General features: G+C 45.6%; 1 protein-coding gene across 3 annotated transcripts in view; it reads right to left on the bottom strand.

The window, feature by feature from the left end:
- SPTLC1 (serine palmitoyltransferase long chain base subunit 1) overlaps positions 1–23,760 on the bottom strand; it is an 87,553-nt gene that overhangs the window by 8,166 nt on the left and 55,627 nt on the right. For all 3 annotated transcript variants that reach the window (XR_013960713.1, XM_080670701.1, XM_080670702.1), the window contains 5 exons: positions 18,808–18,897; positions 10,559–10,666; positions 9,981–10,076; positions 9,634–9,730; positions 7,918–7,972 (listed from right to left, as the gene is read on the bottom strand). Coding sequence is in view for 2 of the 3 variants with exons in the window: in XM_080670701.1 (XP_080526827.1) it covers positions 7,918–7,972; positions 9,634–9,730; positions 9,981–10,076; positions 10,559–10,666; positions 18,808–18,897 (446 nt within the window). In the remaining variant the exon portion in view is untranslated. The remainder of the gene's footprint in view (positions 1–7,917; positions 7,973–9,633; positions 9,731–9,980; positions 10,077–10,558; positions 10,667–18,807; positions 18,898–23,760) is intronic.

Here is a 23,760-nt window from a genome sequence, read left to right as displayed (position 1 = left end):
TTAGTCTGTATCTCATCTTCTCATAAATTACAGGAAGAACTGCTGACATTGACGGTATAATCTGACTACCAGCAATATGTTTTGATTAAAAAGTGTCCTTCTTACTTGTATGTTTAATTTTAAATTTTACTTAACACTTATGTTCCTCCTACTTAGGAAACCTAACTCTCAGGGAGAAAGGTTTTAAGGGTGATTTTGACCCATCTCCCAGCACCCAATGGTAATGCATGTTTATGTGACACTAGATACCCGGTGCACGAAATTTGTGCACGGGGGAGGGGGACTATCAGCCAGGCCTGCACCCTCTCGCAATCCAGGACCCCTCGGGTTTAGGCCCCAGGGATTGGGCCTAAGCTGGCACTCGGACATCCCTCTTGCAATCCGAGACTGCTAGCTCCTAACCGCTCGCCTGCCTGATTGCCCCTAACCACTTTGCCTGCCTGCCTGCCTGGTCACTCATTTGCCTGCCTGCTTGATGGCCCCTAACCACTCTGCCTGCCTTCCTGATTGTCCCTAACTGCTCGCCTGCCTGCTTGACCGCCCCTAACCATTCTGCCTGTTGGACTGATAGCCCCTAACCACTCTGCCTGCCTGATCGCCCCTAACTGCTTGCCTGCCTGCCTGATTGCCCCTAACCACTTGCCTGCCTAATCGCCCCTAACCGCCTCTGCCTCAGCCCCCACCGCCTCAGCTTCGTCAGGAAGGAGGTCCGGAATGACAGCCAGAAGGTCATTCGGCTATCCAGTCTAATTAGCATATTATGCTTTTATTATTATAGATTAGGCTAAGCCCCTTGGATTGCTCTTTTATTTTGTTTCACCTGAAAAGACTTATCCTTCCCTCAGAATAAAGTGAGCACAGAAAGCGCCTGTAGCATGCCTGATTCCTCAGATAGATTAGGACTCCACAACTTTTACTAGTAGCCTATCTACCACACACCAAGCAGCATGCGTCCTGCTGGAAGGAACCTTGCCGGCCTCAAACCTCCCTGCACATTATTAAACTGCCTCCTTTCTTTGAATATCACATGCCAAGCTATGATCTTTCAATAAGCCAGGCTGCAAAATGGAACCATGGAGTGTTAGAATCCAGGACTTCTGGAGTGTGGAGAACCTTCTAGATTAGTTTTATTAATGTACAAGCAAAATAATATGCATTCAAAACCCATATCCTATGTGGACTCCGGATGTGTTAAACTTGCACATAAGAACGTACCAACTGTCTTTAGGTCATGTACTCTCAGGGGAGACTTTAAAAAATTGCTTTCCAAATAGCATTTCATATTAATTAAAAGACCTGGGTTTTCTATAATACACACAGGACACCTATAGCCCACCTGAGCCCATGCTTCAAACAAAGGGGCTCGCTCACCCAGCAGGTAGGCAGGCTGCTGGGAGAAGGAAACGCAATGCCCTCTCTCTGGCCGCCACAACTGAAGAGCAGGTGAAAGTGTAATTAAAACCAAGTGGACACAGAATTATAGCTTGAGTTCAGAAGCTTAAAAGCTTGTTTCAGGGCCTATTAAACTTTTTAAATAAAATTCTGGAAAGCATATTAGACAAAATGTTTAAATACTAAGCACTGGCTGGGTGCCAGGACAGAGCAGTCAACCATTCAGATGAGGCCCGTTGCATGACCCCAGCCTGGGGAGGGCTGGACACAGTGTCTGCTGGAACACAGGTGCTCCTGTCCCAGCATCAGACAAGCACAGGCTGCTGCCTTCTCCCAGGCCAGCCTCTGAGATGAGGAGGAGGATCACCGATTAGAGGGGACTCACAAAATTACGTGCAAGTGACCCCTGATCACTGCCTTAGATATTGTTTGTCTTTACTGGAAAATAAGAAATAAAACCTAAATGCAAGAAGCTAAAAAAAGGGTAAGAATAAATTCCAACAAGGCAAAATAACAAGAAAGAAATCAATGAAAAAAAAAGGAAGTATGATAAAAACAGAAACAAAATTAAATTTAAAGATAATGAACTAGGCAAATTTCTGGAAAGTTTACTATAAAAATGCAAAAGAAAGAAAAACGAAGTATAATGAGGAAATAATGCAAACACAGAGATAACAAAGGCCCAAGGCTGGAGAACCTTGAGGGGAGGGGGGACCTGATCTTACACAGTGGCTTCAAAACACAGAAAAGGTGGAAACACTGCTCCATCATTTACTGAGGCTACCACAACACTGATTCCTGGGTTACATAAGGTTGGTACAAAAAAGATAATAGGACTATTTATTTATTTATTTATTTATATTATTGGGGTGACATTGGTTAATAAAATTAGTTTCAAGCATACAATTCTATAAAACATCATCTATATATTGTACTAGAGGCCCAGTGCACGAAATTTGTGCACTGGGTGGGTGTCCCTCAGCCCAGCCCGCCCCCTCACAGTCTGGAAGCCCTGCAGGGATGTCCTACTGAAGGCTTAAGCCCGCTCCCTGTGGGCCGCGGCAGCTCAGAGCATGCCCCCATGGGCAGGTCCGTGGGTCCTCTGGGGGCCTTGCTCCCAGGGCAGGCAGCGGGGCGTGCCTGCCTGCGAACCCCTGGAGGGAGTGGCCTCGGAGCTGGGTGGCGCCGCACTCCCGCCGGGGGCCTTGCTTCCAGGGCAGGAAGGCTCCCAGGGCAGGCGGTGCGGCGTGCCTGCCCGTGAACCCCCACGGGAGTGGCTGGGCAGTGCTGCACTCCTGCCGGGGGCCTTACTCCCAGGGCAGGAAGGCTTCCAGGGCAGGCTGCACAATGTGCCTGCCCAAGAACCCCCGGCGGGAGTGGCCTGGGAGCTGGGTGGCGTTGGGGGCAGGCTCCGAGCCGTGCCATGGCTGCTCGGAGCCCACCCCCAGCCCTGGTGTGTGGTGTGTGTTTGCTGGGGCTTGGGGCGTGCTCTGAGCTGGTTGTGACACAGCCTCCTGAGCTGGTCGTTATGTCCCAGCCTAATTTGCATATTTATCTCTTATTATATAGGACTAGAGGCCCGGTGCACAAAATTCATGCACGGGGGGGTGTTCCTCAGCCCAGCCTGTACCCTCTCCAATCTGGGACACCTCGAGGGATGTCCTACTGCCCGTTTAGTCCTGATCCCACCGGGATCCCTCTCACAATCCAGGACTGCTGGCTCCCAAATGCTCACCTGCCTGCTTTCCTGATTGCCCCTAACCGTTTCTGCCTGCCAGCCTGATCACCCCCTAACCACTCCCCTGCCAGCCTGTTTGCCCCTAACTGCCCTCCCCTGCAGGCCTCGTCACCCCTAACTGCCCTCCCCTGCAGGCCTGGTTATCCCTAACTGCCCTCCCCTGCAGGCCTGGTCCCCCCCAACTGCTCTCCCCTGCAGGCCTGGGTCCACCCCAACTGCCCTTCCTTGCAGGGCCGGTCGTCCCCAACTTCCCTCCTCTGCCAGCCTGGTCACCCCTAACTGCCCTCCCCTGCAGGCTTGATCGCCCCCAACTGCCCTCCCTTGCAGGCCTGGTCCCTCCCAACTGCCCTCCCCTGCAGGCCTGATCGCCCACAACTGCCCTCCCTTGCAGCCCTGGTCCCTCCCAACTGCCCTCCCCTGCTGGCCATCTTGTGTCCACACGGGGCAGGATCTTTGACCATATGGGGGCAGCCATCTTGTGTGTTGGAGTGATGGTCAATCTGCATATTACTCTTTTATTAGATAGGATTGTTTTCTCCACCCCCCGTCAAGTCTCCTTCTACCACCACTTATCTCCCCTTTACTCCCTTCTACCTACCCCCACCTCCTTTCCCTCTGTCACTTTACTGATGTCTGTGTCCATGAGTCTTTCTTTTTTTTTTGCTTAACCCCTGCACCCTTCTCACCCGGTCCCCTATTCCCTACCCCTTGACAGCTGTCAGTCTATACTCTGTATCCATGGGTCTGTCTCCACTTTGTTAGTTTATTTTGTTCATTAGATTCACATATAAGTGATATCATATGGTACTTGCCTTTCTCTAACTGGGTTATTTCACTTAGCATAATATTCCCCAGGTCCATTTAAATTATAATTATGGATATAAAAATTCAAATTAAAATACAAGCTAACTAAATATATTAGCATAGAAACTTACTGTAATCGAGTAGGAGTTTAGTCAGAAATGCAAGGGTGGCCTAACATCAGAAACTATAGCATGGGGAAGCCCTGGGGTGGAGCAGGGCTGTATGGGAGGGGGCAAAGAGGGAGGAAAAGGGAGACATCTGTAATACTGTCAACAACAATATATATATATATATCAGTGCAATTTAGCATGAGACAAATTTATAATTTTTTAAAAATCTCCATATCAAGGAATAATTTGATAAAGGCCACCCTCCAAAACCCTATTGTATGATTTTTTTATTGAATAAAGAAAACACTTTTATATTAGGAATGAGAAGGATGTTTGCTACGACTGCCTGTTCAGTAGACTATTAGAGACCCAGAGCAATGCAATAAAAGAAGAAAAATAATTAAAATTATTTAAGAATTAAGAAGGAAGAGAAAAACATTAGAGCAGATAATAGGATTTCTATGTGCATCATCACAACAGACTGAAAAGAACTATTGGAATGTACGATCAGTTAGAGAAAGGAACTACTGCTGAATGTAAGATTAGTTTAGAGAAAACAAGACCATTCTTGTAAGTCAGCAATAATTAGAAAATATAGCCCTAGCCGGTTTGGCTCAGTGGATAGAGTGTCGGCCTGCGGAATGAAGGGTCCCAGGTTCGATTCCAGTCAAGGGCATGTACCTCGGTTGCAGGCTCCTCCCAGCCTGGGCCCTGGTTGGGGCGTGTGCAGGAGGCAACCAATCGATGTGTTTCTCTCACATCGTTATTTCTGTCTTTCCCTCTCTCTTCTACTTTTTAAAAATCAATGGAAAAATATCCTCGGGTGAGAATTAAAAAGAAAATATAGAAGAAAAAACAATGCTATTCATAATAGAAATAAAATCTATACGATACCTACAAATAACCTTTAAAGGCCCATAAAAGAGCTTTAGAGAAAAATTTTAAATTTCCGTTAAAAGACACAAAGGAAAATACAAATAAGTGGATACAAATTCACTCCACATTCATCAAAACATTTAATGCAATTACAATTAAAATTCTAGTAATATTTTTGGTGAAACTTGAACTTATTGCAAAACTTATATGGTGATCTGTGCTCACTTTGGCAGCACATATGCCAAAAGTTATACAGTGATAAAAACAGATGGTATTTAAAACAGTCTAAGGATTGAACAAGTAAACCAATGAAGGAGAAAAGACGGCTAAAAACCAGATTCAGCTACAACTGGGAAACTGGTATATGACAGAGACCAACCAGTAAAGAAAGGAGGTGGTGTTTTTATAAACTGACTGTGCTAGCATCAAAACAAACTTCCTTCTCTTGACTCATTTTCTTCCTCCAGTCACCATCCTTTCTCTCTCTCTCTGAACAGCCAAACTCCTCAAAATTGTCATGCGACTGTGTCCCTTCTCTTCTTCCCGGTCTCTCCGGACCCTGCTTCTGTCAGGCCTTTGCACCTGCTGCTCCTGACTCTGCTCAGCCTCCAGGCGGGAAACGAAGGCCCAGCTTGCAGCAGCGGGTACACGTGGCCTGCACCATTTTCTTCACTAGACTCTCCTCATTCTTTCTCAGTCTCCTCCTGGCTCCTGACCACTTCACATTGAAATGCTTGAAATACTATTTATATGCAATTGACCCCTGAGGCCTCTCCCTTAAACTTAAGCGGCTACATCTCCCAGACGTCTGATGGCATTTTGAGCTTAACACAGCCACACTGACCATGCCCAACACACTGCCCCCAGCAGTTCTAACCATCTCGCTGACTAGCAACTCTGTCTAGTTACTCAGACCAAAAACCTTAAGCTCAAGCTTGCATCTTCTCTTTTTCAATCACTGGAATATGAACTTATGGCAAATCCAGCTTCAAACTCCATCCAAAATCCACTCTGGTAGGAAGGTCAAAGTCACCGCACCACCTCCTCACTGGTGTCCTTGCCTCGGTACTTGCTACCAGAGTATTATCTACTTCTTCACACAGCACAAGAGTGGCTTTGCTAAGATGCCATTCAGTCATGTCCTGCCACCTTTTGCTCTGAACCAGGCCACAGCTTCCTATCTGAGCCAGGTTCTTGTCACGGCCTCCGAGCCCTGCATGCCCTGGCCTTTCTTCCCTCTTGCCACACTGGCGTCCTCACTGTTTTGTCTCCTATCACCTCTAAATATCTGGGTACCTGTGTGATGTGCTCCCACACCTGCCTTACTGCGGGTCGGTCTGAGGTACCTGTGGAGTCCTCCACGTAGACCTACTCAGTAATAAGCCCCGGACGTGAGACCTGGAACCCTAAAGAGTGGGACACATTGGAGATGCAAATCTGTGATTTGCCCACATAAAGGGGTCACGATGGAAGCTCCAGGATGGAAGAACACAATCCTCCAAGGAGGTACCAGAGGAAAGAGGGGCGCAGAAGACTGCTGGATGCAGCAACAAGGCAGTGAGCGTGGCCTCCGCGGGCACCGTCTGGGAGAAGCGTGAGAGCAGAGGCAGATTCAGGAGTTTCAAGTGCAGATGAGGGGCGAGGATGTGGAGAAGGTGAGCTACTGGAGAAGCAGAGCGGGCTAGCTGCTGGAGGTGAAGGGGAGTCAGGGAAAGGAATGTACACTACAGAGAGGACAGTGTAGCTGAATGCTAATCACACGACTCAGGACGGGGAGAGACCCATGACAAAGAGGAGGCACAACCAAAACCACCCCCCGTCTTTAGAAAGAGAGCTGTGATGGCTGGAGAACATTTCTTTGGCTATAACACAAGGGGAGATGGTTCAGAGGCCCAAAGTGCACGGGTTTGTTAGGAGAGATGACGGAGTTTCCAGTGAGAGCAGGAGGCATGGTTGCAGCTCAACGCAGATGGACAGACAGAGGGTTAAACACACTGGAGAGATGAAAGGTGGGCAAGAGCTGGGGAAAGTGGAGGGTCAGCCTTGTAAACGAAGCACAGCACCCTGCCAGCAGCGGGAAGGCACCTGCTCCTGGGCTGACGGCGACGCACGGCGGGGCTGTGCTGTACATTCACATTTCATCACCAGCGCGACTAGAAGTGTACTCTCTGTGCCTCTCCACCATAAATCATGCAAGAACTGCTGTTATGCTTAGGCAGACAGACCCAGAACTGGATCACTTCTGCCCCTCCTTTACCTGGCACAGCTGTGAGCTGCTCGCTTTTCACATGGCCTTTTCTTTTACAAAAGTTTCTAGTTTCCATATCTGGCAATAGAGAGATACCTTACATCACCAAAAAGGCAGGTTTCACCTTAGAAAAGGCAGAAAGAAACGCCCTGGGCAATGTGAGGTCATTTTCTGTAAGACCAGAAACTGGCCTGAAACTGTCACCAACCTCCATTTTCTCACTCAAGGAATCTTGAAGTTCTCTTGTATCGTGAAAACAAATAAACACTCATCAGGTTCACTCCAATGTCACTTGTTTCTTTTTCTCATATTAACTTGGAATACAACTTAGTAATTCTTAAGGCCTGTGGACAGTACGTGCACGGTCACCAATGAGCAGCACGTGCCGGCCTCTTGCTCCTGCAGGCGTGGTGTGCCCAGAGCTCATGCTGACCACTCTGGTGGCTGTGCACTAGGGCATGCGCTGTTTTGATTTTGTGCACTGCTAGCATATTTTATTATTGAGCGTGTATCACTCTAGAAAAACAATCATGATTCCTTAACATAACGACATAGCGGATGCTCTGGTTTCATGCAGACAGACAAATCTGAGGGAACCGAGGTTTTGGTTTCTTAGTTGCAATTCAGTCAAACTGACCCGAGCCTATCAAATATACCCCAAACTAAAGAGACGACATTGAAAATTTTCATTTATTGTTTATATGTGGAGCAGGTAAACTTTAAGCTGGTTGAAAACATAGAAAACTTACCCTTGTAAAGCTTTATGAATTCGTTTGCACTTTTCCTTCAACACTGCAAAAATACCTGGTGAAAAAAACATTCCTTAGTGTAGTTGACCCTTGGACAATGCAAGGCTTAGAAAATCCGAGTTAAAAATTTCTATAATATATATTTTTACTTCATTTCAGAGAGAGAGAGAGAAACATCCATGATGAGAGAGAATCATTGATTGGCTGCCTCCTGCACACCCTAACCTCACCAAGGATCGAGCCCGCAACCCGAGCATGTGCCCTGACTGGGAATCGAACCTTGACCTCTTGGTTCATAGACTGACACTCAACCACTGAGCCACACTGGCCAGGCTGAGTTTAACTTCTGACTTAGATCAATGCACACAGTAGGACCTCAGCATCCTCAAATCAATGGAAGATGGTGCAGGTATTTATTGAAAAACATCGCATACACATGGACCTGGGAAGTTCAAACCCGTGTTGTCCAAGGGTCAAATACATATTTGGAAAACCTGGTATTACTAATCCAAAAATATTTTTTAAAGATCCATTTCAAGCCCTACCCGGTTTGGATCAGTGGATAGAGCGTCAGCCTGCGGACTGAAGGGTCCCAGGTTTGATTCCGGCCAAGAGCACATGCCTGGGTTGTGGGCTTGATTCCCAGTGGGGGGTGGGCAGGAGCAGCCAATCAATGATTCTCTCTCATCAGTGATGTTTCTATCTCTCTCTCCCTCTCCCTTCCTCTCTGAAATCAATAAAAGAAATATATTTTTTAAAAAAAGATCCATTTCATCAATTTAAAATGCTGCCAATCCTTCCATATATTAACAACACACAGACAGGCGGCCAGAGCTTTCATCCTTCTGGAGGCCCAAGCTTTCATCCTTGGCACATACTGATACCTTTTCATCCTTTTGAGCAAATCTGGGATGACGTTTTCCACAGCAAAACAATGGCTCTTGTTCTTATCAAAATTCTACAAATAATTTGGCTAAGGATAAAAGGGTACCAAGATGTTTGTTACAGAAATATCAAACTGGTAAACAATCTGGTAAAAAATAGAGACTGCATGTAATAATGTTTATGATCTTTTCCTTGATATTTTCCGTTTCCTCAAGAAAAAAAATTGAAAAACTAAACTCCCCAAGCAGGAGGCTGGAGGGCCAGGACACCTGCCGGGCAGGTGTGGGAAAATGCCCAGAAAACACTCATGATGCCCAATTCTCTGAATTAAAAACCAAAGTTGAAAATTTAGAAACTTAGAAAATTTGAAATTCGAGTAATACCAGGTTATGCCTATTTCTCAAATTCTGTTCAAAGGCTTTGGTGAGGAAACATGATCACAACCAAAGCCAATTCAGTTGATTTTAATGGTCGTAAACTAGATACCAACTGATGATTTAAAAGTGGAAGGGAAATTAGACAGTTATAAAATTATATGTAACAAAAATTAGTAGCACACTTGGGCTAATTTCTAAAAAAAAGTAATAAACAAACGACACTGGCCCAGCACCATGCCCGCCCACACAGGAAGCAGCGCTCCGCTCCAGCTCAGCTCCAGGACGGCAGACGCCGGAGTGCGCTGCCCTGCTCTGCTCTCCAGCCAGGCCGGAGAGTGAGACTCAGCCCAGAGCTGTCTGGCACATCATCTCCTCTAGCTAATTCCTCCAAAAAGTGCATAGGACCATGGCTAATGTAACCTGCAGTCTGACTTCCTGGGTTCGAGGATTATACCTGGATTCTCTTCCATGATGTTGAGGGCCTCAATGGCAGCAGCAGCTAACAAGGGTGGCAACGAGGCAGAGAAGCAGTATCCCTGACCGGAAAGGCGCTGAGAAGAAACAAGTTAAAAACATAAATACGTTCCTTCCTCCCTCCCTCCCTGCCCCCTCATCTCTCTCCCCTTTGGCCCTTCCTTCCACTGTCTCTAAATATCAATGGAGAAAATAACCTCAGATGAGGATTAACGAAACAAAACAACAACAACAAAAATTGTGATTAACTCTGCATGGAATTTTGTTCCTTGCAAGTCACATTTCGAGGTGACCAAGGAGCAGGAGCCTATTTTAGAAAGAACCTACCTGATGGTCGATTACGAAAGAGCGGCCACAGCAGAAGCCCCCAATGGAAGCAAGTGCGTTCTCCATGTTAGCACTGATGAGATCAATATCATCGATCTGCCAGAAAAGAGGGACCTTGTCAATTACTCCCCAATTAAAACCAGACCAATTTCAAGCCTAGCGACATTTCAGCACTAATCATGCCAACACCTGGGCTCTACAAGCTACGTATGTGAAAATAGAGGACGAACACACACAATCTATCATTAAAAGAACAGACGGTCCAAAGCACTCCCACAAGTGCCTCACTTTATCCCTTTGCCACTTCATTATCATGAACAATCTATACACAATGTGAGGCAAATGCAACTGTTCCTAGAGCAGACACGGAACCCGGATCCAATGCTACCATGTGAACACAGCACAGACTCTATGATGCGCCTTGACCTGGCAGCCTGCAGGGACCCGACCCTTGGGGAGACAAGACACCAGAGCGGCGGGCACTGCCCGTGCAAGCACTGCCTGTGCTGTGAACCTGCCCAGCAGGATGGGACCGTGAATTTCTGGTATGAGGCATGTTCCAAAAAAAGAGAACTTACATTGATTCCAAAATGCTCGGTGACTCCTCGGCCATGTTCCCCCAGCACTCCAAACGAAAGGCTCTCCTCTAGAAAGATCCTGGCTTTGTATTTGTATTTTAACTGAACCTGTTAACAAGACAGAGCTTTACAAGTCTGATTAGGAAGAACAAATTACCCTAACACAGTGGTCGGCAAACTGCGGCCCGCGAGCCACATGCGGCTCTTTGGCCCCTTGAGTGTGGCTCTTTCACAAAATACCACGGCCTGGGCGAGTCTATTTTGAAGAAGTGGCGTTAGAAGAAGTTTAAGTTTAAAAAATTTGGCTCTCAAAAGAAACTTCAATCGTTGTACTGTTGGTATTTGGCTCTGTTGACTAATGAGTTTGCCGACCACTGGTCTAACATGACAAGGGAGAAAAAGCAGCAGCTGCTCCTCAGCACAGGCAGATTCTTATCTGGGAACTGCCCACTTGCTGAAATGGAGCTGGAACCCCAACACAGTCCCCTCCAGGCCCAGGGCAGTCACCTAACAAGCGGTCCCAGCTGTGCTGCACAGGAGCGGCTTCAGCACATACTGTAAGCAAGTGTTCTTTGCACAGTCTATTCATTGCCACATTTTCTTATATTTTGTGATTTCTGTTGGTGACCCTGTTGTCTAAAGTGGTCCCAGATGTAGTGCTGAGTGCTGTTCTTAAGCGAGAGGCTATGATGTACCTCGTGGAGAAAACACGTGAGCTAGACGAGTTTCCTGCAGGCGGGAGTCACAGCGCTGTCAGCTGTGAGCTCAACGCTGGTGAATCAACACTATCAATTAAAGAAGGTGTCTTTAAACAGAAACACACAAAATGAGGTTGTGACTCAAGGACTGATGAGAAGGTGGTGACCAGTGGCTTGCTGAAAACTATCTTTGTGTCTGCCCAGGAGGAGCAACAGCTCACAATCTGTAATTCAGTATCTGCAGCAGGTTTACAGAACCTAAGTACCGTGAATAACAACAATCAACTGAACTTCTGATGCTTCAAAATGTTTACTTTAACTCAATAATACAGACAGCATTGCTAATTTCTAAAGAAGTACAAGGTGAGCCATTATGAGTATAATCATGTAACCTATCTGTTAAATACAGGTCTGATCACACAAAAACTCCTGGGGAAACTACTCACTCTTCCCTCCCTCAGTGGCATTGTGTTTTAATTTTGGATCCATGTCATTTTTTAATGCAGAAAACATTTTCATTATGTTTTCTCCTTTACTTTCAGGCTTAGAAGAAAGTCCTTTCCCATCAAGGTTCGGATGCTTATTGATCTGCATGTTCTTCTAAGCATTTCATGTCTTTTATAGTTTTGTTTACACTGTGGGAAGTTGGACATGTGCATGTTTGTTTATAGGTGTTTTTTTAAATTTCTTTATTGATTAAGTTATTACATGCATCCTTATCCCCCCATTTCCCCCCCCCCACTCATGCTCTCACCCACCTATTGTCTGTATCCATTGATTAGGTGTTTATAGGTTTGTTTTTATCCCCTAGAGCAGTGGTTTATCAACCTTTCTAATGCCGTGACCCTTTAATACAGTTCCTCATGTTGTGGTGACCCCCAACCATAAAATTGTTTTTGTTGCTACTTCATAACTGTAATTTTGCTACTGTTAGGAATCGTAATGTAAATATCTGTGTTTTCCGATGGTCTTAGGCTCTACAGCAGTGGTTCTCAACCTGTGGGTGCGACCCACAGGTTGAGAACCGCAGCAGGGTCACCTAAGAGACCATCGGAAAACACAGATATTTACATTACGATTCCTAACAGTAGCAAAATTACAGTTATGAAGTAGCAACAAAAACAATTTTATGGTTGGGGGTCACCACAAGATGAGGAACTGTATTAAAGGGTCGCGGCATTAGAAAGGTTGAGAACCACTGCCCTAGAGTTTAATTACCCCATATGATATGTACAGGATCAATTTCACAACTGAATTAAAATACAGCGATTATTAACCACTAAATTTTTATATATATGATATGAGAAGTTTGACCTCTCAAATATTCCCATGACTCATGTATTTTGATTACTAAAGATTTAATTTTGAGATATTTTTGCACTGTCTGGCCAGTGTGGCTCAATTTGGTGAGCGTTGTCCCATGCACCAGGAGATCACAGGTTCGATTCCCAGTCAGGGCACATGCCCAGGTTATGGGCTTAACCCCCCAATAAAGAGTGTGCAGGAGGCAGCCGATCGATGTTTCTCTCTATCTCCCTCTCACTTCTTCTCTCTCTCAAATCAATAAAAACAGATTTAAAAAAAATAAAAGATCTTTTTACATTAAAACTATAGGAATAATGTATAAAATGTGTCCCAAGTCACAGATAATTTATTGATTTTTATTTTTTTTAAACATTTTATTGATTTTTAGAGAGAGAGGAAAAGGGAAGGAGGGAGGGAGAGGGGGAAAGGGAGAGAGAGAGAGAGAGAGAGATTGGTTGCCTTTGCCTTTTGGTGGCCTGACCGGGGATCAAATAGGCAGGCATGTGCCCTGACCAGAAACTGAACCAGAATCTTGTAGTGCACGGGACGACTTGACGTCCAACCAACTCAGCCACTCTGGCCTGGGTGATAATTTATTTTTCAATCCAGATTTTATTGGCTAATCTTGCTAATCAATATCAAATTCGGGGGGGGGGGGTGGTGGGCACTGAGCTTTTTGCTGGATTTTAATTAAAAATTAATAAACTTATTTGGGGAGAATTACATCTTTTCAACACTCTTTTCCATTCATTGATATGAATGAGAAAGTTTCTAAAAATCTCATTTTAGAGTATATCCTATATAATAAAAGGCTAATATGCAAATAGACCAAACAGTGGAACAACCAAACAAACAGTCGCTATGACGTGCGCTGACCCCCAGGGGGCACGCGCAGAACATGGCAGGTGTTGGCTGTGGTGGGATGGTGGAGCAGGTGAGTGGGAGCGCCAGACCAAGGCGGGGCACCGGTCGCTGTCATCAGGGCAAGCCTCTGGTAGTTACTGAAAATTCTATGCTCCCGCACACCGCGGTCCCGCCGGGCACTTACACCTGCTGCCGGCACCGGAGCTGCCACTCGCACCCATTGCCGGCACCGGCCCTGATTGACCCTCAGGGCTTATCCACCTCCCCATACTCCTGAGAGGCGATTGGGGCCCGCAGCCGCCTCTTGCACCTGCTGCTAGTGCTGGAGCCGTCGCTCCCACCAATTGCTGGCACCGGGCACCGGTCCCGGTCGCACAGCTCCATCAGCAGGTGTGAGCGGCGGCTGCCAGCCCTGATCACCCCTGAGGGCTTCTCCACCTCCCCCTGCTCCTGAGGGGCGATCGGGGCAGCAGCTGCTGCTCACCCCCGCTGCTGGCACCAGCCTCAATCGCTCCGTGCCAACAACGGGTGTGAGCTGGGCTGACACCATCAGCGCATGGGAGCGGCGGTAGTGCGAGCAGGGCTGCTGGCAGAGAGGGGAGCAGGGCTGCAGGCAGAGAGGGGACCAGGGGCTGCAACAGGAAGGGCCAGGCAGGGGCCCGGAGGATGGGCCGAGACTCACCCGTGCCCACTGCAGCCTCATGGTCCACAGTTTCTTTCAAGGTGTACAAATTCATGCACTAGGCCCCTAGTTTAATAACATTATGACAGTACTGGTACGCAAATAAACAAATCAGTGAAAGAGGAATCCCACAGTCAAACCCTATTTTGTGTCCTGTAACCTTTCTGTACTCTGTCCTGGCACATCCTGACCTCTCCCTGCACTTGTGGTCTTGCTTCCATGCTGGCTGACACTTGCCCATCTGCACTGCTCTGGGATCCTAGTCCTACAACAGACGTTCTAACCTCTTCTGGCCCCTTGTCCCCCTCATTATTCTATCAGTCTTTGATACTCATGAAAACAAGGAGAGGAAAACAAAGATAAAACTTCCATTGATATTTAGGATGTACCTGTATTTCCTCAAAACATAGCAAAAACTTCAAAAATAAGCTATGAAACCCTTATTCAAAGTGATGGACTCATAGATTCGAATTTCCATGGTCAAATGCAAGGGTGGTTCAACACAGGAAAATCAATCAACGTAATATACCATATTAATAGCATAGTACAGCCACTGTTCCTCAGTAAGTTAAACATAAAACTACCATGTGATCTAGCAATTACATGGCTACACATTTGGACACAAATTCTGAAAGTGGATTCAAACAAATACTTGTACACAAATGTTCATAGCAGCACTATTCACAATAGCCAGAAGGTGGAAGCAACCCAAATACTCATCAGCAGAAAAACAAAATGCAGTGTATCCATGGACTGCAGTGTTACTTAGCACTATGGAGGAATGAAGTGCTGGTCCATGCCACAAGTGGAAGGACTAGGAGAACATGGAACTCAGGGAATGAAGCCACACACCAAGGTCATGTGGTGAATAGTCTCCTCTCAGCTTAGTTTACATTTCATGGTTTCATCACCCACAGTCAACTGTGGTCTGAACAGATTAACTAGAAAGACCCAGAAATAAACAATTCAATAAACAGTCCGTGCCTTCCTGAGTAGTGTGGTGAAGTCTCGCACCACCCTCCGCCTGCCCAGGACATGCACCATCCTTTGTCCAGGGTGCCCATGTAGTATTGGACACGCAGCAGCCATCTGTTACCGAATCGACTGTGGAGGTGTCGCAGTGCTTGTGCCCCGCAGTGCTAGAGCAGTGGTGCTGACTATCGTGACAGGCCAAAGAGAAACGGTAAAGCGCTTCCTTTATGTGAAATAGTGAAAGCTCTTGACTTTAGGAAAAAAAATCATATGCTTAGATTGCTAAGATCTATGATCTTCTATCTGTGAATTTGTGAAGGAAGAAAAAGATGCCCTAGCCCAGTGGTCGGCAAACTCATTAGTCAACAGAGCCAAATATCAACAGTACAACGATTGAAATTTCTTTTGAGAGCCAAATTTTTTAAACTTAAACTTCTTCTAACGCCACTTCTTCAAAATAGACTCGCCCAGGCCGTGGTATTTTGTGGAACAGCCACACTCAAGGGGCCAAAGAGCCACATGTGGCTCGCGAGTCGCGGTTTGCCGACCACTGCCCTAGCCAGTTTGGTTCAGTGGATAGGACATCAGTCCGCAGACTGAAAGGTCCCGGGTTCGATTCCGGTCAAGGGCAAATACCTCGGTTGCAGGCTCCTCCCTGGCCTGGGCACGTGCAGGAGGCAACCAATCGATGTTTCTCTCACATCGATGTTTCTCTTTATCTTTTCCTCTCTCTTTCACTCTCCCTAAAAAAAAAAAAAAAAAATCAATGGGAAAATGAGTGAGGATTTAAAAGAAAGAAATCTATGCTAGTTTTGCTATTGCATCTCAAACTGCAAAACTTACGGCCACAGTGTGTAAGTGCTTAGTTAAGACAGAAAATACGTTAAATTTGCAGGTGGAAGACTTGAACAGAAAACATGTTCCAATTGATGGCAACATGCTGCTCCATGAAAACTTCAGCCAGGGATCCCTGAAACAAGTGACCACATTCATGTAACTTTTATTATAGAATACTAGAGGCCTGGTGCATGAAATTCGTGCGCTTGAGGTGGAGGTCCTTCAGCTCAGATTATGAGAGGGCGCAGGCCAGGCTGAGGAATCCCACCAGTGCACAATCGGGGCCAGGGAGGGACGCAGGAGGTTGACCAGCTGGGGAAGGACCACGGGAGGGCTCCAGGGTGTGTCCGGCCCATCTTGCTCAGTCCCGAATGGCCAGACCCCAGCAGCAAACTAACCTACCAGTCAGAGCATCTGCCCCCTGGTGGTCAGTGCACATCATAGCAAGCAGTTAAGCAGCCTTAGCATATCATTAGCATATTACCCTTTGATTGGTTGAACAGACAACTGGATGACCGGACACTTAGCATATTAGGCTTTTATTATATAGGACTGTTATAATTGTCCAATTTTATCATTAGTTGTTAACCATTTCTGTGCCTAATTTGTAAATTACTCTTTATCGTATACTAGAGGCCTGGTGCACGAAATTCGTGCATGGGGCGGGGGGGGGGTGTCCCTCAGCCCAGCCTGCACCCTCTTCAATCTAGGACCCCTGCAGGATCGGGCTTAAACTGGCTGTCGGACATCCCTCTTACAATCCAGGACTGCTGGCTCCTAACCACTCGCCAGCCTGCTTGCCTGATTGCCCCTAACCCGCTTCTGCCTGTCAGCCTGATCACTCCCTAATCGCTCCCTGCCAGCCTGACTGACACCTAACTGCTCCCCTGCCAGCCCGATCGCCCCCACCCCTGCCCTCCCCTGCCAGCCCAATTGCCCCCAACTGCCCTCCCCTGCAGGCCTGGTCCCCCCCCCCCCCCCGCAAACTGCCCTCCCCTGCTGACCATCTTGTGACAATGTGGGGGACAGCCATCTTGTGAGGGTATGAGGGCCAATTTGCATATTACCTCTTTATTATATAGGAGGATATGCATTTATAGGGAAAACATATACCATCTGCAGTTTCAGGCATCCACTGAGGGTCTTGGAAGGTGACCCATGCAGATAAGGGGGGACTACTGTACCTGATATATATTAGGATGATTCCATACCCAGAATAAGTAAACCCACACAGAAAGCAGACTGGTGGTTGTTCAGGGCTGAGGGAGGGGGAATGAGTAGTGACTGTGTGATGGCACAGGCCTTCTCTGGGAGCGATGACAAGTAATTAGAAGGAGAGAATTGAAGGTGCACACACTGTGCATGTACTAAATGCCACTAAGTTGGATACTTTAGCTAATTTAACCAACTTCCAGTATCATTTATTTTTCCTAGAATCTGGATAACATTAACTGTAGCAAGACAGTGCTCAATACTATTTAAGCCTCATTTTAGGTTCTTTAAACTTCCTCAGTATTCGTAAGTGTGAATTCTCATTTCAGTAAAATTGAAAAACTAAAAATGATACTGGAAGTTGAAAAAAAAAAGCAGCTAATTCTGTTATGTAAATTTCACCTCAATTTTAAAAAATCTCAATAGTCATGATTTCTAAAAACAGTATATTACTTTCCATGTTAAAAAGCTAAGTTTTTGCCCTGACCGGTTTGGCTCAGTGGATAGAGCATCGGCCTGCGGACTGAAGGGTCCCAGGTTCGATTCCGGTCGGGGGCATGTACTTTGGTTGCGGGCACATCCAGTAGGAGGTGTGCAAGAGGCAGCTGATGGATGTTTCTCTCTCATTGATGTTTCTGGCTCTCGCTCTCTCTCCCTCTCCCTTCCTCTCTGTAAAAAATCAATAAAATATATTAAAAAAAAAAAAAAAAGCTAAGTTTTACAAAATACATACCATATTATTTTATTTAGATGAAGTGCTACACAAAAGGCAAAACTATAGGAACAAAAGTGGCCTTGGGCCAGGTTTGGGTGTACTGATGAGGAAGGGGCGTGAGGGAACATTCCAGAGTAATAGATCTGTATCTCAACTATGGGGGCAGTGATAGGAGTGTATACACCTGTCAAAACGAGACTGAACATTTTCTCTGTATTTTATTATATGTCAACTAGAGGCCTGGTGCACATTTTCATGCACATTGAAAGGCAATTAATTAGAAGAAATATTTTATTTTATTTATTTATTTTTAAATATTTTTATTGATTTTTTTACAGAGAGGAAGGGAGAGGGATAAAGAGTTAGAAACATTAATGAGCGAGAAACATCGATCAGCTGCCTCCTGCACAACCCCCATTGGGGATGTGCCCTTGACCGGAATCAAACCTGGGACCCTTCAGTCCGCAGGCTGATGCTCTATCCACTGAGCCAAACCAGTTAGGGCAGAAGAAATATTTTAGAGGCTGGGGAGGGACCGACAGAGATTGGTTGGCCGGGGAGGGACCAGAGGAGGTTGGCTCCAGGGCGTGTTTGGCCCGTCTCACCCAGTCCTGATTGGCTGGACCCCAGCAGCAAGGTAACCTACTGGTCGGAGCATCTGCTCCTGGTGGTCAGTGCATGTCATAGCGACTGGTCAAACAAATGATCAGACACTTAGCATATTAGGCTTTTATCATATAGGATTACACCTTGATGAAGTTGGTTTTAAAAAGGTGAGTCTAGATAACTCTTTAAAGGCCAGGGTAGGCATTCCATGCTACTCTAGTTCCCTGGTATGATTAGAGTATGCTTGTGACCTTATTGTGCAGAGCAGTGTGGATGTTATACATTAAAAGTGGTCATAAACAAAAGGCAAACTGCCAAAGAGTCCAAATACTAGGATAATGCAGTCATGGTTGCTTACCAATTCTGGAAGGGGACAAATGGTGCCAGTATTCATGTACAAGCCTTCGACTACAATGAAACGTCGAGTTACACGTGCCTTGCGAGGATTCTTTAAAAGAAAACCACAGACATTTAAAATTTTAGTAACTCCAAATACAAATATCGCTTACAAGATTTATTCATCACATTTGAGATGGTGCTACTATGAGAGGAAGAACAGTGCTTTCTCCTCTCAGACATGGTTTTCAGCTCCTGCAATCAACTAGGAGACCTGACACACACACACACACACACACACACACACACACACACACACACACACACACGTGCGCGCGGTTGAGGCACTCTGAGAATATTATTACACAAACAAATTTCTCCAAGCTCAGAATGACTGGGAAGGTGCCCAGGGAACTTTCTGGGATGACAGGATGTTTGATGTCATGATAGAGGCCATGATACTTGGGTTATATGGTAACCATTGGTAAAAAGGCTAGGATTTGTGTGTTTCAGTATCTGTAAATTTTACCTAAAATATAAACTATAACAATATCAATCATCATCATAGAGACATAGTGGGGAATTAGATTGTGGTTCAGAGGATAAAAGAATGGCAGAATGTTGATAACAAGCTGGGAGAACAGTATAAGGACTTCATTATATTATTTTGTTCCCTTTGAAAGTGCCCAGAATTTTCCATAATAAAAACACAGACAAAGCCTGCTTTATACTTCATTTACCAAAAAACGGATGAAACCCCTTTCCTTACTCCACACTACAGTGTCAGGGAAACCTGACTATGACCTCATCCAGTGACGTTGGAAGGTAGTGGTGTGGAGGAATTTTTTTCAGACAGCACATACCTGCCCTGCCCCCCAGTGATTCCAAGTCCCTCTGCCAAATGTGTAGATGCTTCCTACGTGCCAGGCTGAAAACTCTTGAGACCCACAGACAGTTTACCACAACCTTCCTACTCAAAGTTTCTTGCCTCTAAGCTTCTGTCTGATTGATATCTAAAACTCCAATGCCAGAGATCTGCTTTAAGGGGTGTTTAGAACCCAAGGCTGGGACACTCCGAAAGTTGTCACAGTATCTGAAGTATCCACCACTGAGTTTGCTTGGTCATCTCTATTCTGCCATTAACACAAACTTCAAGGCCACAGGCCTGCTGGGGGTCCTAGGTGAAGACATGGGGGCATCCTGCCTCTCCCTGCCTTTTAAAAACCAAGTAGCTTATTTAGGATTTGAAAATATTCAATGTAAAACTCTTAGGAAATAAAAAAAAGTACAAAAAACAATTTAACAAATTCACTCTTCACAACCACACATTAATAACTTTTGTCTTTCTTGTAAAAAGTATCCTATATAATAAAAGGCTAATATGCAAATCGACTGAACTGCGGAATTACCAGTTGCTGTAATGCACACTGACCACCAGGGGGCAGACACTCAATGCAGGAGCTGCCCTCTGATAGTCAGTGTGCTCCCACAGGGGGAGCGCCACTCAGCCAGAAGCCCTGAGCCGGGCTCATGACTGGTGAGCACAGCGGCTCTGTGGCAGCACTAAGCCGTCAGTCAGACATCCCCCGAGGGCTCCCGGACTGCAAGACGCTGCAGGCTGGGCTGAGGGACCCCCGCCCAAAGTGCACAAATTTTGTGCACAGGGCCTCTAATATCTTTAGAAATTACATTATTCAAATCAGGATTTTACTGCAATAGTTTTAGGACATGGATTTTATGATATTACTAGAGGCCTGGTGCACAGATTCATGTACATTGAAAGGAAATTAATTAGAAGGTGTCCAGCAGGGCGGGACAGGGCAAGACGGGCCAGACACACCCTGGAGCCAACCTCCTGTGGTCCCTCCCAGGCTGGCCACACCTGGGGCGGCACTGGGACATGAAGGGCATCTGCAGAGTGAGCAGGGTCCCTCTGGCAGGTGGGGTCCCTCAGCCTGGCCTGTGGGAATCAGGCCAAAACCGGCAGTCCAACATCCCCTGAGGGGTCCCGTAGTGCAAGAGGGCACTCTGCAAAGCTGCTATCGCTCAGCAGCTCCTGCGCTGAGCATCTGCCCCCGATGGTCAGTGTACACCATAGCTACTGGCCAGTTGGGCGGTTGCTTAGGCTTTTATGTATGGACTAGAGGCCTGGTGCATGACATTCATGCACTGAGCGGGGGGGTGTCCCTCGGCCTGGCTTGCGCCCTCTCACAGTTCGGGAGCCCTCAGGGGATGTCTGCCTGTCGGCTTAGGCCCGCTCCCCACGGAGCAGGCCTAAGCCATCAGTTGGACATCCTTAGTGCTGCCATGGAGCTGCTGCACTTGCCAGCCATGAGCCAGGCTCAGGGCTTCTGGCTGAGCGGCACTCCCCTTGTGGGAGCACACTGACCACCAGGGGCAGCTCCTGTGTTGAGCATCTGCCCCCTGGTGGTCAGTGCACATCATAGTGACCGATCATTCTGCAGTTCGGTCAATTTGCATATTAACCTTTTATTATATAGTATGTTATGAGCATTTCCACATTATTTAATATTATTTAAAACATGATTTTAGGGGAGAAATAATATTCTACCTTGTAGGTTTACAATAAATTAACAATTCTCCCAGTGTTCCATTTAGGCTGTTTCCCTCGTTTTGCTTTTTTACATAGAATCGTAAATATCTTTCAATTTCTGACACCACTTCTGATTATCTTCTAATAATAGCACCCCAGATCCCAGTTCCAAGGGTACAGCTACTTAAGAATACTGGAATGTAACTGTGTCTAAAGGCTGTGCCAATGAAACCCCCAGGGTTCCCAGAGGGCCCTCTGTCTCATCACACATATCTGTGTTGACACTGATTATTATGATTAAAAAATGTTCCCTAATTGGGCAGGCCAAAACTGCTATCCTACTTTCTCTAATTATTAGTGAAGCCAGATTATTTTTCACATGCTCAGTTATTTGTATTTCTTCCATAAAATGCTGTTTTTATCTACTATCCTTGATTTACACTGAGTGGCCAGATTATGATGATCTCTGAATGCATAATAATCTGGCCACTCAGTGTATATCCTATATAATAAAAGGCTAATATGCAAATTGTCCCCTTGACCAGGAGTTCGACCAGCAGGCAGGCCGGCCAACTGCCCATGTCCCCTCCCCCTGGCCAGGCTGGCAGGACCCCACCCATGCATGAATTCATGCATATATTCAGGCATCCACTGAATTCATACATATACCAAGTAGCCAGATTATTATGCGTTCTGAGATCATAATAATCTGGCCACTCAGTGTATTTATTTATTTTTAAAGAACATGTGACAAGAAAACCCTGTAGGAAAAGGAACAAGAAACATCTTGGGAAATTAACACCACCCCCCAAAAATTTGATCCATACCTGGACTACACTATAATATTTTAATTCAGTTTCAAAGAAAAGATAAGCATCTAAGTAGAAAATATTCAAAAATTTAGTATTTATATAAAACTGAAAAAGAATCCTATTTAAAAATAAAAATGTAGAGTAATTTAGAAAACCTACTCTTGGCAGGAAAACACAGTATAAATTAATTAGTAAAAACTATAACATGGAAATACATTTTCGAGATAATTTTATTTTTTGTTATTATAAAAAAAGTTCACAAGTAAAATAAATCTGGTAAAACACACACACACACACACACACACACACACACACACACACACACACAGAAACTTGAATATCATGTTTTCCAGATTTGTACAATACTAATTTGGCAAAATAAACTCTATACAGCAGACTGGTCATTGGCCATATTCCCCAAGGCAATGTTCTTCAGTCTGGTAGCGTGCTATTACTAGGGAGAACAAAGGACATCTTTCATATTCCTCGTCAGAACAAGGGACATCTTTTTATGATTTGTAGAAAGTAATCAATGGAATAGTTTCAATGTTAAGATTTCCTAGTTGTGCCCAGCCGGTGTGGGTCAGTGGCTGAGGGTTGACCTATGAACCAGGAGGTCACGGTTCTAATCCTGGTCAGGGCACATGCCACATGCCCCAGTTGTGGGCTCATTCCCCAGTAGGGGCCGTGCAAGGGGCAGCCCATCAATGATTCTCATCATTGATGTTTCTTTCTCTCTCTCCCTTTCCCTTCCTCTCTGAAATCACTAAAAAGTATATTTAAAAAAAAAGAGAGATTTCCTAGTTGTACTGCTACAACACATGCATCACAGAGGAAGTTTATCAGAGAGTCTATGTACTCAGTAAGAACTGCTGTCTCCTAACAAAGAAAACAGAATCCTAGAGGAATAATGCAAATATTAAAAAACACACACACACACACAAAAATTGGCCCTAACCGGTTTGGCTCAGTAAAATAGGCCCTAACCGGTTTGGCTCAGTGGATAGAGTGTCGGCCTGCAGACTCAAGGGTCCCAGGTTCAATTTCGATCAAAGGCATGTACCTTGGTTGCAGGCATATACCTAGTAGGAAGTGTGCAGGAGGCAGCTGATTGATGTTTCTCTCTCAACAATGTTTCTAACTCTCTATCCCTCTCCCTTCCTCTCTGTAAAAAAAAATCAATAAAATATATTTTTAAAAAATAAAAATAAAAACAAAAATTGACACAAAAATGAGGAATGTGATGGGCATTTTTAACAGTCCTCTTGGAAGTGACACTGAGACAGGCTGTGGTGACCAGGTTCCTAGTTTAGTCTATACATAACGTTTCCCATAGAATCGCAGACCAGAGCTACTTTCTTCATTCACATCATCAGAAGAAAATAAATGATAATTCTAACAGTGATGCTCTGAACACATTTCCTCTGCCACACTCCCCTGGGAACACGGAGGAACAAGACCATTCCCTCAAGGGGAAGAAAAGGGTAAATGGGTGGCAAGAAAGCAGGAAACCCACTTTGGGGCTGTTGTTTCTCACAGGTAGCAGCTGCTCAGAGGCACATGACGGTGGGGTGGGGAGAAAGAGTCTCACTTTGTTCATAAATTTGTA

This window comes from Plecotus auritus (genome assembly GCF_963455305.1).
Source record: "Plecotus auritus genome assembly, chromosome: 5".
Taxonomy (NCBI): domain Eukaryota; kingdom Metazoa; phylum Chordata; class Mammalia; order Chiroptera; family Vespertilionidae; genus Plecotus; species Plecotus auritus.
The sequence above is the reverse complement of the archived record's forward strand: the minus strand, read 5'-3'. Positions and strand labels throughout refer to the sequence as shown.